At 39.1% G+C, this 14,854-nt stretch overlaps 1 protein-coding gene and 1 non-coding gene across 4 annotated transcripts in view; one reads left to right on the top strand and one right to left on the bottom strand.

Moving 5' to 3' along the window:
- Usp42 (ubiquitin specific peptidase 42) overlaps positions 1-14,497 on the bottom strand; it is a 45,670-nt gene extending 31,173 nt beyond the window's left edge. For 2 of the 3 annotated variants that reach the window (XM_047533859.1, XM_047533855.1), the window contains exons 1-3: positions 14,408-14,497; positions 8,584-8,830; positions 6,002-6,202 (exon numbers count right to left, since the gene is read on the bottom strand). In XM_047533859.1, the coding sequence (XP_047389815.1) occupies positions 6,002-6,202; positions 8,584-8,821 (439 nt within the window). In that variant the 5' untranslated portion in view covers positions 8,822-8,830; positions 14,408-14,497. Of the gene's footprint in view, positions 1-6,001; positions 6,203-8,583; positions 8,831-11,243; positions 11,262-14,407 lie in introns of those variants that run through there. The other variant, XM_047533856.1, reaches the window with a different exon arrangement.
- Trnaa-cgc (transfer RNA alanine (anticodon CGC)) lies at positions 748-820 on the top strand. Its single transcript has one exon. It is a non-coding gene; the product is annotated as a tRNA-Ala (tRNA).
- Positions 14,498-14,854: the final 357 nt, after the last annotated feature.

The raw sequence follows: 14,854 nt of genomic DNA, 5'->3' as shown, positions 1-14,854 counted from the left end.
TGGGCAAATTTATTTTCCTTTTCTAAAAAATATTTTTTGTAACACTAGGAACCCCAGTCCTTTTTACTTTTATTTTTCAATATTATTGGTTTGTTGTTGTTGTTGCTGCTGATGTTTTTTAACAAGGTCTCACTAAGTTGCCAAGACTGGCTCCTGTCTCAGTCTCCAAAGTAGCTGGGATTATAGGCATGTGTCACTGCTTCCTGGAAGAAAAATTTCCTTAATGACATAAACTAACAAAGTTTGTTGAAAACTGGGGGGGGGGGGGGGGGGACACGACACCTGAACAGCCCTACATAAAGAACTAAATGTATTTTAAAACCTGCCTATGAGCAACTCCAGAAGACTTCACTGATGAAATCTACCAACACTTAGGGAAAAAATACTGACTCTATACAAACTCCTCCGAGAAACAGAAGTGAATAAAATACATCCCAAACAAGATACCACCATTACCCAAATGAGACAAAGACATAAAAGAAATCACAAACTAATAATATTCATGAACATAAAATTATTTTATAATTTTTAGCAAATGAAAGCTAATAATACATAGAAACAATACATCTCAGAAATGTAAAGTTGGCTTAATACTAAGACATCAAACACTCCATCCAGTAAAAGGGTGAGAAAGACCCTCACCACACCTATTCAACACTGTAACAGATATCCTAGCCAGTGTAAAGGGCAAGAAAAAGAAATGAAGACCATACCCAGACTGTAAATAAAGAATACAATTATCGGGTTGGCGATATAGCTCAGTTGGTAGAGTGCTTGCCTCGCAAGCACAAGGCCCTGGGTTCAATCCCCAGCACCGCAAAAAAAAAAAAAAAAAAAAAAAAAAAGAATACAATTATCTTTATTTATAGATTACATGACTGTCTTGGTAAAATCTGAAGGAATCTTAAAAAAACAAAACAAAACAAAATTTTAAAAAACCCTAGAGACCACCCTGAATGATGTAGAAAGACCCTGTCAGAAAATAAACAAAAAAACCTACTAGAATTAATGAGTTAACCATGGTTCCAGAATATAAGATCAATATCTAAAAATCAACTACAGCCAGGTGCAATGGTACATGCCCGTAATTCCAGCAGCTCAGGAGGTTGAGGCAGGATGATCCCAGGTTCAAGGCCAACCTCTGAATTTAGGGAGGACTTTATCAATTAGCAGGACTCAGGCTTAAGCACCCTTGGTGCTTGCAAACCTTAGACCCTGCCAAAATATTTCTATGTTCTAACAATAATTGATCAAAAATTGAATTTAAAAAAAATACCATTATAATTATCAGAAATATGAAAAATATACATCTGATAAGATATATGTACATTGTTCTATTATACTGAAAACTACAGTATATAAACACTACTAAGAAAAATTAGAATGACCTAAATAAAGAGGTATACGTGGTTTGTAGGTTAGAATATAAAAAGTTAAGGTGTGATTTAACATCTAATTGATTTACAGATTCAGTACAATCCCAATCAAAATCCCAGGAAGCTTTTTTTTTTGATACTGGGGATGGAACCCAGGGCACATTACCACTGAGTTACATCCCCAAATCATTTTTTATTTTTTTTTAATATTTTTTTTAGTTGGTGATGGACCTTTATTTGATTTGTTTATTTATATGTGGTGCTGAGAATCAAACCCAGTGCCTCACAAGTGCTTCACCACTGAGCCACAACCCCAGCCCACAATTTTTTTTACTTTTAAAATTTTTGTTCTTTGAAGATATACATGAAATTTTTTATTGTTTTTTTTTTTTTTTTTTTTAAATAAGCTCACTAAGTTGCTGAGAGTCTTGTTAAATTATAGAGGCTAACCTAAAACTTGTAATCCTCCTACCTCAGACTTCCAATCACTGGGATTACAGGCTGTGCCACTGTATCTAGCCAGGAAGCTTTTTTATAGAAATTGAAAAATTTGGTCCTGCAATCCCATTATTAGGTATACACCCAAAGGAACTGAAATCAGTATGTCAAAGAGACATCTGCAACAACAATATTTATTGCAGCACACAACAGCTGAGACATGGAATTAACCTAGGTATCAAAGAACATGTGAATGAATAAAGAAAACTGATATATATACACATAATGGAATAATTATTCAACATAAGAAAGAATGGAATGCTGTCATTTGCAGCAACATGGGTGAACTAGAAGACTTTGTTTGATTGAAATAAGGGTACGAAAAACCATACTGTGTATTCTCACTTACATGTGGAAGCTAAAAAGCTGATCACAAAGAAGTAGAGAATAGAATAGCATTACAAGAGCCTGGGAAAGGTGTGGAGGAAGGAGGGAAAGGATGGCTAATGGGTACTGAAGTTCAATTGGCTACGAAGAATAATTTCTAATGTTCTATAGCACAATATCATTGGCAACAATTATTTTAAGACAGTCAGTAAAAAGGATTTTGAATGTACACAGGACAAACAAAATATGCCTGAAGTGACAGATATGTCAATTACCTGCAACTGATACGTACTGTATACATGTATTAAAATGTCACACTGTACCCACAAATATGTGTCAAAACTGAAATACATTAAGATAAACAAAAACCAAAATTCATTCGGAAATGCCAATGACCAAGAATGGTCAAAACAACTTTGGGAAAAGTCAGGGGAGCTTAGCTATTTCAAAACGTTTAGACATACAGTAATCAAAACATTGTGGCCAGGTAAGGTGGTGCACGCCTGTAATCCCAGCAGCTCCAGAGGCTGAGACAGAAGGATCACAAGTTCAAAGCCGGCCTCAGTAAAAGTGAGGCGCTAAGCAATTCAGTGAGACCCTGTCTCTAAATAAAATACAGAATGGGGATGGGGATGTGACTCGGTGGTCAAGTGCCTCTGAGTTCAATCCCCGGTACCCCCACCAAAAAAAAAAAAAAAAAAAAAAAGACATTTTGTCATGGTAAAGAATCAGGGTTACAGAATGGAATCCAGAAAGAGATCCATATGCATATGATTAATTGAATTTTGACAAAGATGCCAAGACAATTCAGTTAAGAAAAGATTCGCTTTTCAGTGAATGGTACTGGAATAAATGGATATTCATATGCAAAAATACAGGTTGTTGGTGGTGCATCTTAGTTAGTGGTAGGGCACTTGCCTAGCACATGTGAGGCCCTGGGTTCAATCGGAGCACCACAAACACTTATCCATTCTTCATATCACAAACAAACAAAAAAAAAAAAAAAGTGAAAATGGATCACTGATCCAAGTGAAAAGTTAAAACTATTAAAACTTCAAGAAGAAATGCAGTAAAAATCACTGTGACTTCTGGGGTTAAGTAAAGATTTCTTAACACAACACCTAAAACAATAAAAAGAAAAAAAGCAATTAACTGGAAATTCCCAAACCAAAAAAACAGTGCTCTTCAATAAATAAAGAAGAGAATGAAAAGACAAGCCCCAGACTGGGAGAAAATATTTGCAAATCACAAGTGTGACGAAGAAGTTATATCCAGAATATATACAGAACTCCCAAAATTCAACAACAAGAAAACTATCCGCTTTTCAAATAAGTAAAAGATTTAAATTGGTATTTCAGTAAAGCAAATATACAGAATGCAAATAACCACTGAAAAGATGTTCAACATCATATTAGGAAAGTACAAATAAGATATTATTATTCCTATGTTCATATATAAATACATGACCATTGTGACTCCACATCATGTTCAACCACAAGAATGGGATCCTAATTAAAATAAGTTATACTCCACATATGTATAATGTCAAAATACACTGTCATGTACACTGAAAAAGAACAACAACAAAAAAGATACTACTATTCTACAAACTCACAAAAATGGCTAAAATTGAGGACTAACCACACCAAGTATTGGGATAGGTTTGAAGCAAATTAAACTTTTGTTGGCTGGTAATGGGAAAGTAGAACATTACAATCCCTTTGGAAGACAGTTTAGAAGTATTTTATCTATGTATTTACATATGTATACACACACACACACACATCTCCGTGTGTGTGTATATATACATATAGACAGATAAATAGATATAAACATACAAATACACACACATATATAAATTTTTTGGGGGGGAGGGATTCTGAGGGTTGCTGAACCACTGAGCCACATCCCAGTCCTTTTTATTTTTCATTATGAGACAGGTCTCATTAAGTTGCTTAGGGCCTCACTAAGTTGCTGAGGTTGACCTTGAACTTGCAATCCTCCTGCCTCAGTCTCCCGAGTTGCTGGGATTACAGGTATGTGCCACCACACCCAGTATTAGAAATATTTTAAAAAGTTAAGTATATGCCTATGAAGGCATATACTCTTACTCTTATATACCCAAGAGAAATGAAAACACATCCTTACAAAGATTTGTTTGAAAATGTTCACAGCAGCTTAATTTGTGATGGCCCAAAAGGGAAAATAATCAAAATGTCTATCAATAAGTTAATGGAGAAATAAACTATGGTACATTCATACAATGAATATTACTCAGCAATAAAAATGAACCACTGAAACATGCAACAGATGGAATAATACTGAAATAATTGTGCCAGATAAAGAAAGAAAATATAGAATATATACTGTACATCTGCAACATTGTAGGTAATACAAACTATTTTATAGTGACAAAGTGGAAATTAGTGCTTGCCTGAAGTAGATGAAATGGAGTGGGGAAGTAATGGAAGGGGTAATTTCAAGGGGCATTAGAGAATTTTTATGGGTGATATAACCATTATCTTAATTGTGATAGGTGTACACAAATGTCAAGATGCATCAAATTGTTCTTCAAATATATGCAATTTATTATATATGTTCTACCTCAATAAAGTTGGTAAAATGGAGAAAAAAAGAGAAAGAAGGAAAAAGGGAAATAAATTACCAAAAGCATAAAAAATAGGCACATAATTCTGGACACTGAGAGTTTCTGAAATTTGCCTTGGTCCTCTTTCTTGCTGTCCAGATGCCAGTGCTGGGTTTTTAATCCACACCCTACTTTCATTAAGCACAAAAGGGATAGGAAAGCTGTCTGTGAGGAATGAATTATGGACTTGGGAAGAAAATGAGGACAAACAATGTTCATTCTGTAATTACAAACCCTTTGGCATAACAAAAAACTCTAGGTGATGAGATACAAGGTGATTTTTTTCTTTCATCTACTTAAATTTTTCTGTACTTTCCAAATTCTTTACAAGCATTACTTTGCTCTCTGGAGGAAAAAAGTTTTTAAAAGAACCACTTTAAATTCTCCACTAAGTGAAGAACTACTCAAAAGGAAACCAAAGAGTTTTGTTTTTCAATCCTGATCATTGATGAGTAGCACCAGAGCATGCATACACATAAATTGGAGCATTAATTCACATTAAAGAATAGGGAACCTTCATTTATAAAGGATGATGGATAATTCACATTATATGTAAACAGTCAAAACCTCAAAAATGGATTTTCTGAATTCTGAATGTCACTAGTCAGCACTGAGGGGGTTTCCATCTAGTTAAAGACATCTTAATAAGTTTTAACTTGTTTTCTACCCTCTGAATTGAAGACAGAGCTCTCAACTGATAAGGCAAAGTCATATATGAATTCTGGGAGGTCTGGGCAGTGAAAAAGGTTCCTCTTCCTCAAGGGCTTACAAGCCTGACAATGAATCAGGCCTTCTAACACAAGACTAATGCTAGGAGAGGGAGGATTTCTTAACCTTGCTTGTCTCAAGCTGTTAGCATCAGACATTAACATTGTTTAACAAGTGCAGAAAACTAGCAGGAGGATTAGAAATACCAAATGCTGACAAAATGTTTCTTTTAAAATACCCTCACAGGTCAAATTAGGTGCAAAATGTTTCTTATGCAATTTGAATACAAATCCTTAGAGTCCTCCTTGGTTTTTAAAAGAATAAACCAACTTCTAATGATCATATAATGCTTAATTCTAATTTCCCACTTTCATTTCAGAGAAAAAAGTAAATAAAAGGTTAGCATCCATGATACTACAAACATACCACTGAACAGAACACTTACATGTCTTGGAGTGTTCATGTGATAGCATATAATTGGCAAGAGGTGGTGTGTAAGTTAAACACTGCAAAGCAGCATTGGCAAAACAGGTATTGCCCAAATTCTGGAGCCCAGCGCCAACTCTGTGAGTTTGCTGCCACTTAAGACAAATCTTCTCCGATGGAAAAAGAACTTTTTGTGGAGGAGCAATGCCATCACCTAGGGCTAGAACAATAAACAGTGAAGATTTAAAAACAAAGCTTTGCATGGTTCTGAAGCTAAATACATAACAATACTTGATGATTCTGACTAAGATTCTAAATCCCATTACTAACTCGCCAGAAATACCAGGGAGAACAGGACATTGTAAAAGACAGAACCCAGAATGAGAGAAATTATGAATGATTGATTTAATAAACAAATTGCAACAAAAAAAGGAAACTTAAGATACATATCCACCAAATGCAAAGTGTAGATTTTGTTTGGATGTTGTTTTCAACAACCAACTATGGAAAAAAAATATATGACAACCAGGGAAATTTGAATATTGACTGGGTTTTTAATATAAAGATGTTTTTAATTTTTAGAAAAGAATCCTCTTTGTTATATACACTAAATATTTATAGGTTAGTTGATAAATGTCAAAAATGGCTGATAGCTACATGAGAGTTCATTATAATTACTCTTAAATCTACTTAAAATTTTTCATAATAAAATGTTTTTAAATATAAATAGTATAATCAACAGATAATATAAGTCAATTCCCTATGACACTGGCCACATATCTTTAAATGCAGGACCACCTCCATGCTTACCATCACATCACTTATTGGGCCCTCACCAGGTTTCACATAGTCTCAATTCTAATGCTAATGTCCCCATTTTACCACTAAGAAAACAGGTTTTAAAGTCAGGCTGCCAGGCAACACTATATGTACTTGTAAGTACACTAAATGTGTCTGTGAAAGGTTTGTGTCTAAAAGACTTATAAACAGATGGATTACTAGTAACTAACTATGCTAACAGAACTCAAGTGAAGTTTAAGAAATCATTTATTTAGAAAAGTTCAAAATAATCAGTTAGCAAGATTAGTTTTTCAAAGGATGGCTAGTTCCTCACTGCTATCAAAGGTTGAGATACCCTACAAATGAGATGGTTCTCTATTTGAACAGACATTGGTTATTATTTAAGTATGCAAAAGTAGAATTTGGCTTGATAGGACATGGAAAGCAAAATTAGGAAAAGAGAAATTAATCTGTAGAGAGTGGGGAAACAGCTCCCTAAAAGGGACAGTGAGCTAAATCCTTATGAAAAGAGAAAGGAACTCTAGTAACATGACAGGAGGCTGGAGGCTTAGAGAAAGATGTACTGTGGGAAAAGTCTTGCTGGAGAAGGAGCTGAAAGATCTTAAATCTCTGAGTAACATTCAATTAAGTTGTGTTTTGTGATATAAACTTTCTTCTCATCCAAAACACCTTTAACAAATCATATTTCCCACTCCTACATCACAATATCAAACTTACTAAGAGGACTCAAAACAATATAAAGGGCTATATAGCTCAGTGTAGCTCAGTGGTAAAGTCCTTGCCTCATATGCTTAAGGTCCTGGGTTCGATCCCCAGAACCAAAAAAAAAAGTCAAATTATTCTATCAAACAACACTATGAGTAGAAACTAATTCTATTAACTTTCTTCGGATTTCAAATCTGAAAGTCTTCAAATCTGAAAGTCTTAGAAGTACCAACTAAAAGTGTCAATGTTTCATTTATCTGAATACATTTTAACAAATGTAACCATATTTACATTGTTTTAACAGAAGTAATATTTCTATTATCTGCTCTCTTTCAAAGAGTTTTATTACTACAGATGTTTTTTGGGTCTTTTGTCATCATTGTTGTTGTTTTGGTTTTTTGTGTGGTAATGGGGATCAAATCCAGGGGTACTCCATCATTGAGCTACATGCCCAGCTCTTTTTGATACAGGCTCAAATTTGTAATCCTATTTCAGCCTCCCAAGTCGTTGGAATTACTGGCACGCACCATTGTACCCCGCGCTACAAATGATTTTTAAATGGGGGGGGGGTGGGAGGGGGCGGGGCATTTAGAGATCACTTATCTAAAAGCAAGCATTCTTGAAAACATCTTTAGCCATGCAGGGTAATGCATGCCTGTGATCCTAGTTACTTGGGAGGCTGAGGCAGGAGAATCACAAGTTCAAGGCCAGACTTGGCAACTTGGTGAGACCCTGTCTCAAAATAAAAATTAAAAAAAAAAAAAAACCTTAAAATTTTTAAAAGATATATCTATTTAGGGAATTATAATTTATCAGTTATTAAAATGTAATGCTTGTCCATTCTTTCCAAGATAAAGTTTATCCTTCAAAAAATTTGAATTAAAGAAACTACTCATATTAACTAAAAAATAATCCGCCCTGTTGTAATACATGGATTAATAATAATCATTCATCAGAGGAAAATGAAACACATCAAAGAATGCTGGCCACTCAGGTGGCAATTTCTTACAAAATAAGCCCCTCTGTAAAACTACCAACCCACTGAAAGCATTTCTACAGGAGTTTCTGGGAATGATTCTTTTTTAAAAATAGTACCTTGCTCCTTTTGTGGTGACGGCTTTGATTTATCAGGTACAGAAGAATTTGAATAAACTACAGCACCAGGTACTGGTCCTAAGGAAAGTGTGTGATTTGAAACATCATTTAATGAAGACACAGCACCCCAGCTGGCAGAACCTGCATCCATGTCTCCAGGTGAGACTGCCTCAGAACTGCCAGGCTGATTCTGATAGGTTGACGGGTCTGAAGATTCAGCTTTGTCAACTATGGTCATTGTTCAACTCTGCAAAAGATGAAAAGCATACATCTTTTTCATAAGACAAGAAAAGTAAACTACTTATATTAACATTGTATCTTGGAAAAGTTTTCTAGCCATTCTTAATTATTTTCAAACAAATCAACTAAATATAAAAAGAACAGTATTTTATACCACTTTTATAATAATTTCCTTGGAACATTTAGAATAATGCTAATACAAATATTAAAACAATTTTTATTTTAAAATCTTCAAGAAAACATTTAATTAGAACTTCTCATTCTATTCTATGCTCCATAACATTATATTTTAGTTTATAATTAGGCATCTCAATTTCCATTTCTATATATTTACTAACTGCATGTTTTTCCTCACTATGGCTTAAAACTAGGAAAATTATATACAACACTAATACAGTTGACTAAGTTTTCAATTCACAAATAATTTCTCAGGGACAAGTCTTGACTACATGAAGAGTAAATCTAACTTTAATTTTTAACTTAAAGTCCAAAATGACATTATATGAAATACACTGCATTTTTGAAAAAAAATTACAAAAAGGCACACCTTTGAAACAAACCTGCTTTTCTGTAGAGGTTCACTATGACTTTTTAAATGAAACCTGTTAATAATTCCTTAACATCAAACTTGAACACAAATATGTGTTACAAAAATAATTATAATTTTTCTGACTCCTATCATTAAAATCTTCTAATTGAGCATTTTCTATATGCTAGGCATTGCATTATATGCTGAACATATATTAACTTGCTTAATTTTCATAATGAACCTACGAAAGGCCAGCGAATTCAGAGTCTATAAAATGAAGCAATTATAACAAACTAGTCAGCAACTGAGACTTGAAGGCAGGTCCAACAAATGCAACTGGGCTTCCTTCTGGCTATACTACCTAGTGAACAGAGTACTTTTAGGAATGTTCCCAAAATTGCTCAGGCAGCCAAATCTAGATATGTTACCCACTCTAGAAAACCTTTCAGGGTCAGAAAGGGGCACATGCCCATCAACTCAGAAGCTGGCCAGGACTACAAGTTCAAGGCCAGCCTCAGCAACTCAACAACACCCTAAGTAACTTAGTAAGACCCCGTCTCAAAATAGAAAATAAGCCCCCACCTGTAATCCCAGCAGCTCAGGGGCTCCAGGGGCTGAGGCAGGAGGATCACAAGTTCAAAGCCAGCCTCAGCAACTTAGCAAGGCCCTAAGTAACTTAGCAAAACCCTGTCTCAAAAATTTTAAAAAGGAAAATAAATAAAATAAATAAATAAGGGCTGGGGATGTGGCTCAGTGGTGTAGCACCCTGAGTTCAATCCCCAGGACTAAAAGAAGTAAAAAGAAAAAGGAAAAACATTTCCAGAGTGCCTCAGCTGCTCTTTCACAGCACCTGTCCTAACACCTAGACTTGGCACCCTCTCACCCAGTAACCCCCACGCACTCCCCAGGCCACATTCCCACCACACTCCCTGCTCTACACTCTGCACATCCTCTTCTCTTTTATCTACTCATTTCCATCCTATCACCTTCAGCCAGTTAACACTTCTGTTTCTCATATTAAAATTCATTTCTTTTGCAACATTTTCCTTGACAACTCCTTTTGCTCAAGACTGGGTTAGAAACCACTTCTAAAAGCTCCCCCAGCACTCCCATGCAATTTCTGTGGTAGCACTTCAGCATTTACTCTACAGCCATTTTACTTGTTGCCCTCTATTATGTTCTTTCTTTTTGGGGGTGGGGGGAGGGTGCCAGGGATTAAACTCAGGGGCACTTGACCACTGAGCCACATCCCCAGCCCTATTTTGGATTTTATTTAGAGTTAGAGTCTCACTGAGTTGTTTAGTGCTTCTCTTTTGCTAAGGCTGGCTTTGAACTCGAAATCCTCCTGCCTCAGCCTCCTGAGCCACTTGGGATTACAGGTGTGTGACACCGTGCCTGCTCTAGTGTGTTCTGAATTATATCCCCTGACCTGGTGGAGAGAAAGCTTTCTTTTCTGAATGAGGGTCTTATATCTTTTTTTACAATTTTAAATAATTTTTCTTAGTTTATTAAGATAAACTTTTGCTTTTAGCACTGTTGTCTTGAGTGTTTGTCTTGTTAATCCTTTAACAATTCCAAAGTAGAACTGCCTTAAAGTTTTGTTTTCAAAAATATCCAGTACTGAATAGTACAAAGCATTATAAAATATCCATGTACATACTTGCCACTTCAAATGTTACCATGCATTTGCTGTTCATGACAAGGTTGTTTATAAAAAGGCTCAATAGCAGGGTCTTGCTAAGTTGCTTAGGGCGGGTTGTAGCTCCGTGGTAGAGTTCTTGCCTACTAGCACATGTGAGGCACTGGGTTCAATCCTCAGCACCACAAAAAATAAATAAATAAAGGTATTTTTTAAAAGGCTCAAATTTTGGCAGAGCATAGGGGCGCACACCTGCAAATCCAGTGATCAGGAGATAGCAGTTTGCAACCAGCCTCAGCAACTTAGTGAGATCTTCAGCAACTTAGCAAAACCCTGTTTCAAAATAAAATATACCAGCAGCTCGGGAGACTGAGGTAGGAGAATCGCCAAGTTCAAAGCCAGTTTCAGCAAAAGCAAGGCACTAAGCAACTCAGTGAGACTCTGTCTCTAAATAAAATACAAAATAGTGCTGGGAATGTGGTTGAGTGCCCCTGAGTTTAATCCCTGGTACCCCCCCCAAAAAAAATAAATAAAACAAAACAAAATAAAATATAAAAAGGACTGAGGACCAGGAGCAGTGGCACATGCCTGTAATCCCAGCAATTGTGGACAAAGGCTGAGGCAGGAGGATCACAAGTTCAAAGCCAGTCTCAGCAATTTAGCAAGGCCCTAAACAACTTATCAAGACTACGTCTCAAAATAAAAATAAATAAAAAGGATTAGGGACAGCTCAGTGGTAAAGTGCCCCTGGAGTCAATCCCCAATGGGGAGTGGGGGGTGGGGGGGAATGCAGATGTTGCTGTTGCTCTGTGGCACAGCACCCCCTGGGCTCAATCTCCAGTACCAAAAAAATAAAAATAAAAAGGCTCATTTTGTTGTTTGTAATTTTTCATTAAGGCAAGATTATCACCCAAAAGAAAGTACAACCTCAAAAGTTTTGGGATGCTTATGTAAACACAGAAAAGATGTTAATTAGATCTTAATAAACTAAGAAAAATTATTTAAAATTGTAAACAAAGATATAAGATCCTCATTCAGAAAAGGTCTCTCAGAAGAAAGCTTGAGTCTATCACTTAAACAAAGTTCACATTTTCCACATCATAAAAGTAAAAAAAAAAAAAAAATTATGAACAAGTATGGAGACAAGAATAAGAAAATAAAAAGAGGAGGAGGAAGTGGGGGAGGAAGGAAGGAAGCCATATCAAGTAATAAGAAAATGTTAATCCAGTCTTATTTACAACAAGATCAAATAGGAGCAAAAACCTTGATTTTCCTGGGACAAACCTCCCTTCCAGACAATGATTAACAAATGACCAAATAAAATCATTCTATTTGCTCCAATAAAAAGAAAATGGAAAAGAAAAAACACTCTTAAAAGGGAAAAATTTTAAGGAAAACACAAATCATTAATAACAATATTTCCATTATAATTTTGGAAAAACAAACTAAACCCATCCACTCTTCATTTACATCGGTCAGCCTACCTTACCCTAAAACCATCAGGTAACAAACTAAACTCCATCTGCTACAGAGACAACCCTTCTTGAAACCAAGCAATGTTAAGACTTAGAATTCATGAGTACATGTTCTTTACTCCCAGTAAAGCTTCTAAATATTACCGTTATAAATACCAACACTTTGAAGTAACAACTTCAATGAAAAGTTTAACATTTCTCTTAACACCTTCTAATGATATACAAAGTTATAAGAGCATGTTAAAAAAAAAAAAGGAGCATGAATCAAATTTGGATTGCATATGAAAGAATGAGACAACTTCACAAATATTTCCTCTGCTTTAAGTACCATCATTTACTCAAAAGTCTTAAAATTCCCAAGTTCTTTACATGATACGTTTCCCTTGTAGTGATCAAATGCTAGAAGAATATAACTTTTATATTTTTAAAAGAATATAACTATTTAAATAATGTAGCACTCCACATACATGGAAGTAGTAACATGGACACATTTAAAAAGAAACTGTTACTCTACTTCACAAACAATGTAATCCAGGTTCTTGTAGCATTTCCGTTTTAAGACACACACACACACACACACACACACACACAATTACACACAAAAGCTTCAAAGACAGAACCTTGATTTTAATTATATTTAAGTAAACAAAACGATTAACCTTAAACCTTTACAAACCAAATACTTACTGTCGCCTTGATTCAATGATATAGAAAAGAAAGTGAAACTGACCCTAAGTAAAAACAAACAAGTGAAACTGATTATTCATAGACCCTATGCACTTTGAATGAGTAACACAATAAAAAAAAAAAAAGAATTATGTTAAAAATGTACAGCTCTTTGAAAAAAATTTAGGCTCCATGGACATGTATCAGAACCTGTAATATGGTTGTTACTTTGAAAAGAAGGCGTTAACTAAATAGTTTTCCAACCACTTTTGCTGTTACTTGAATGTATTTACTTGAAATAACCAACATGTTTTCCCATAAACAAGTAAGCCCTAAGGCCTTCGCGAATATAAAAGAGCTATTCAACGAAAGTAATCTCAACGGTATTCATTATAGAGAGGTTAAAGTCCTAGATTGAAAAACTTCTGTCCGGTCAAATTTTCCTTTCAAACATCAGAAACGGACCCCCTCACCCCCGCCTTCTCCAGGTAAGTTGGCTCTTCCTGCCCCAAAGATAAAGACCCGGAGGGAGGCACACGCGCTTTGGGGAACGCGCCGCCCGGCTCCTCCTCTCCCGCGGCCAGCTGCCCGCCCGCCTCCCCTCCGGTGCCCGCACCGCTCCGGCGGCCGGCGTGGGCACTCGGACACTCGGCGGAGGCCAGGCGGACGGCCCCGCGCGGGGGGCCCGGGAGCAGGCGCCCCGGGTGGGAAAGTTTGTCTCTGTTAGGGATGCGATGGGGGCGGGGAGGCCGGCCCGGAGCTCCGAGGGGCGCCGGGGCCGGGAGGTGGCAGCCACGCGGGGGGCGGCGGGCGGGCCCGGGACACCGGCTCCGCGGTGGCGGCCGGCACACGCCCACCCCGGCAGTCCAGCGCTGGCCGGGCCTCCCCGGAGCCGCCCGCTGGCCCGCCGGACCCCCGGGCCGAGAGGGCGGGCTGGGGCCGGCGGGGGTGGGCGCGCAGTGTCCATGGCAACCAGGGGGGTCCGGCCTCCCCGCGCAACCCGGCCCGCCCGGCACCCGCCTGGCACCCGCCCGGCACGACCGCCGCCCCCTCCTCGGCGGCCTGGCCCAGCCAGGCGGTGGCGGCGCTGCCCCCGGCTCGGCTGGGTCCCGGGCGGCCCGCGGCTGCGGAGGGAGCGGCGGGCGAGGGGCCGCGCCAGCCCCCGGCGGGCCGCGCCGGCTGAGAGGCGGCCCGGCCAACAGCGGCCGAGGCGAGCGGGGCGCTCGGCGGGCCCCACGCCGGCCTGCGGCGGGCGGGAAGGAGGCGGGAGCTTACCTGACCCGGCTCGGCGCTCGCTCCATCCCCCTCGGCCGCCGCCGCCGCCGCCGCCGCCGCACACAGCCCAGCCGCCCGGCGGGGGACAATGACGTGCCTCCATCCGGGCACCGCCGCCGCCGCCTCCGGGTCAGCGCCGCGCCCGCAGCGCCCCGCCGGGCCGCCAGGGGGCGCGCCAGGGCCGCGCCCGCACGCGCCGCCGCCCAGGGGCCGTCGCACAAGAGGCGCGGCGCGCAGCTAACGGGCCCGGCGAGCGCGGGAGGGGCCGTCGCCAAAGGGCGGCGGGCGCCGGCCGGCCTCGCACGTCAGCAGAGCGCCGGCCGACCGGCGGAGGGAGCGCGCTGATTGGCCGAGCAGGCAGCCGCACAGCACAGGGCGGGGCGGGGCTCTTTTTCTCCCCGCAAGCCCCAGGCGGAGCTGCGCGGCGGTCCTCGCTCAACTCCGGAC

Source organism: Sciurus carolinensis, chromosome 18, assembly GCF_902686445.1.
Source record: "Sciurus carolinensis chromosome 18, mSciCar1.2, whole genome shotgun sequence".
Taxonomy (NCBI): Eukaryota; Metazoa; Chordata; class Mammalia; order Rodentia; family Sciuridae; genus Sciurus; species Sciurus carolinensis.
This window is presented reverse-complemented; position numbering and strand designations above follow the sequence as displayed.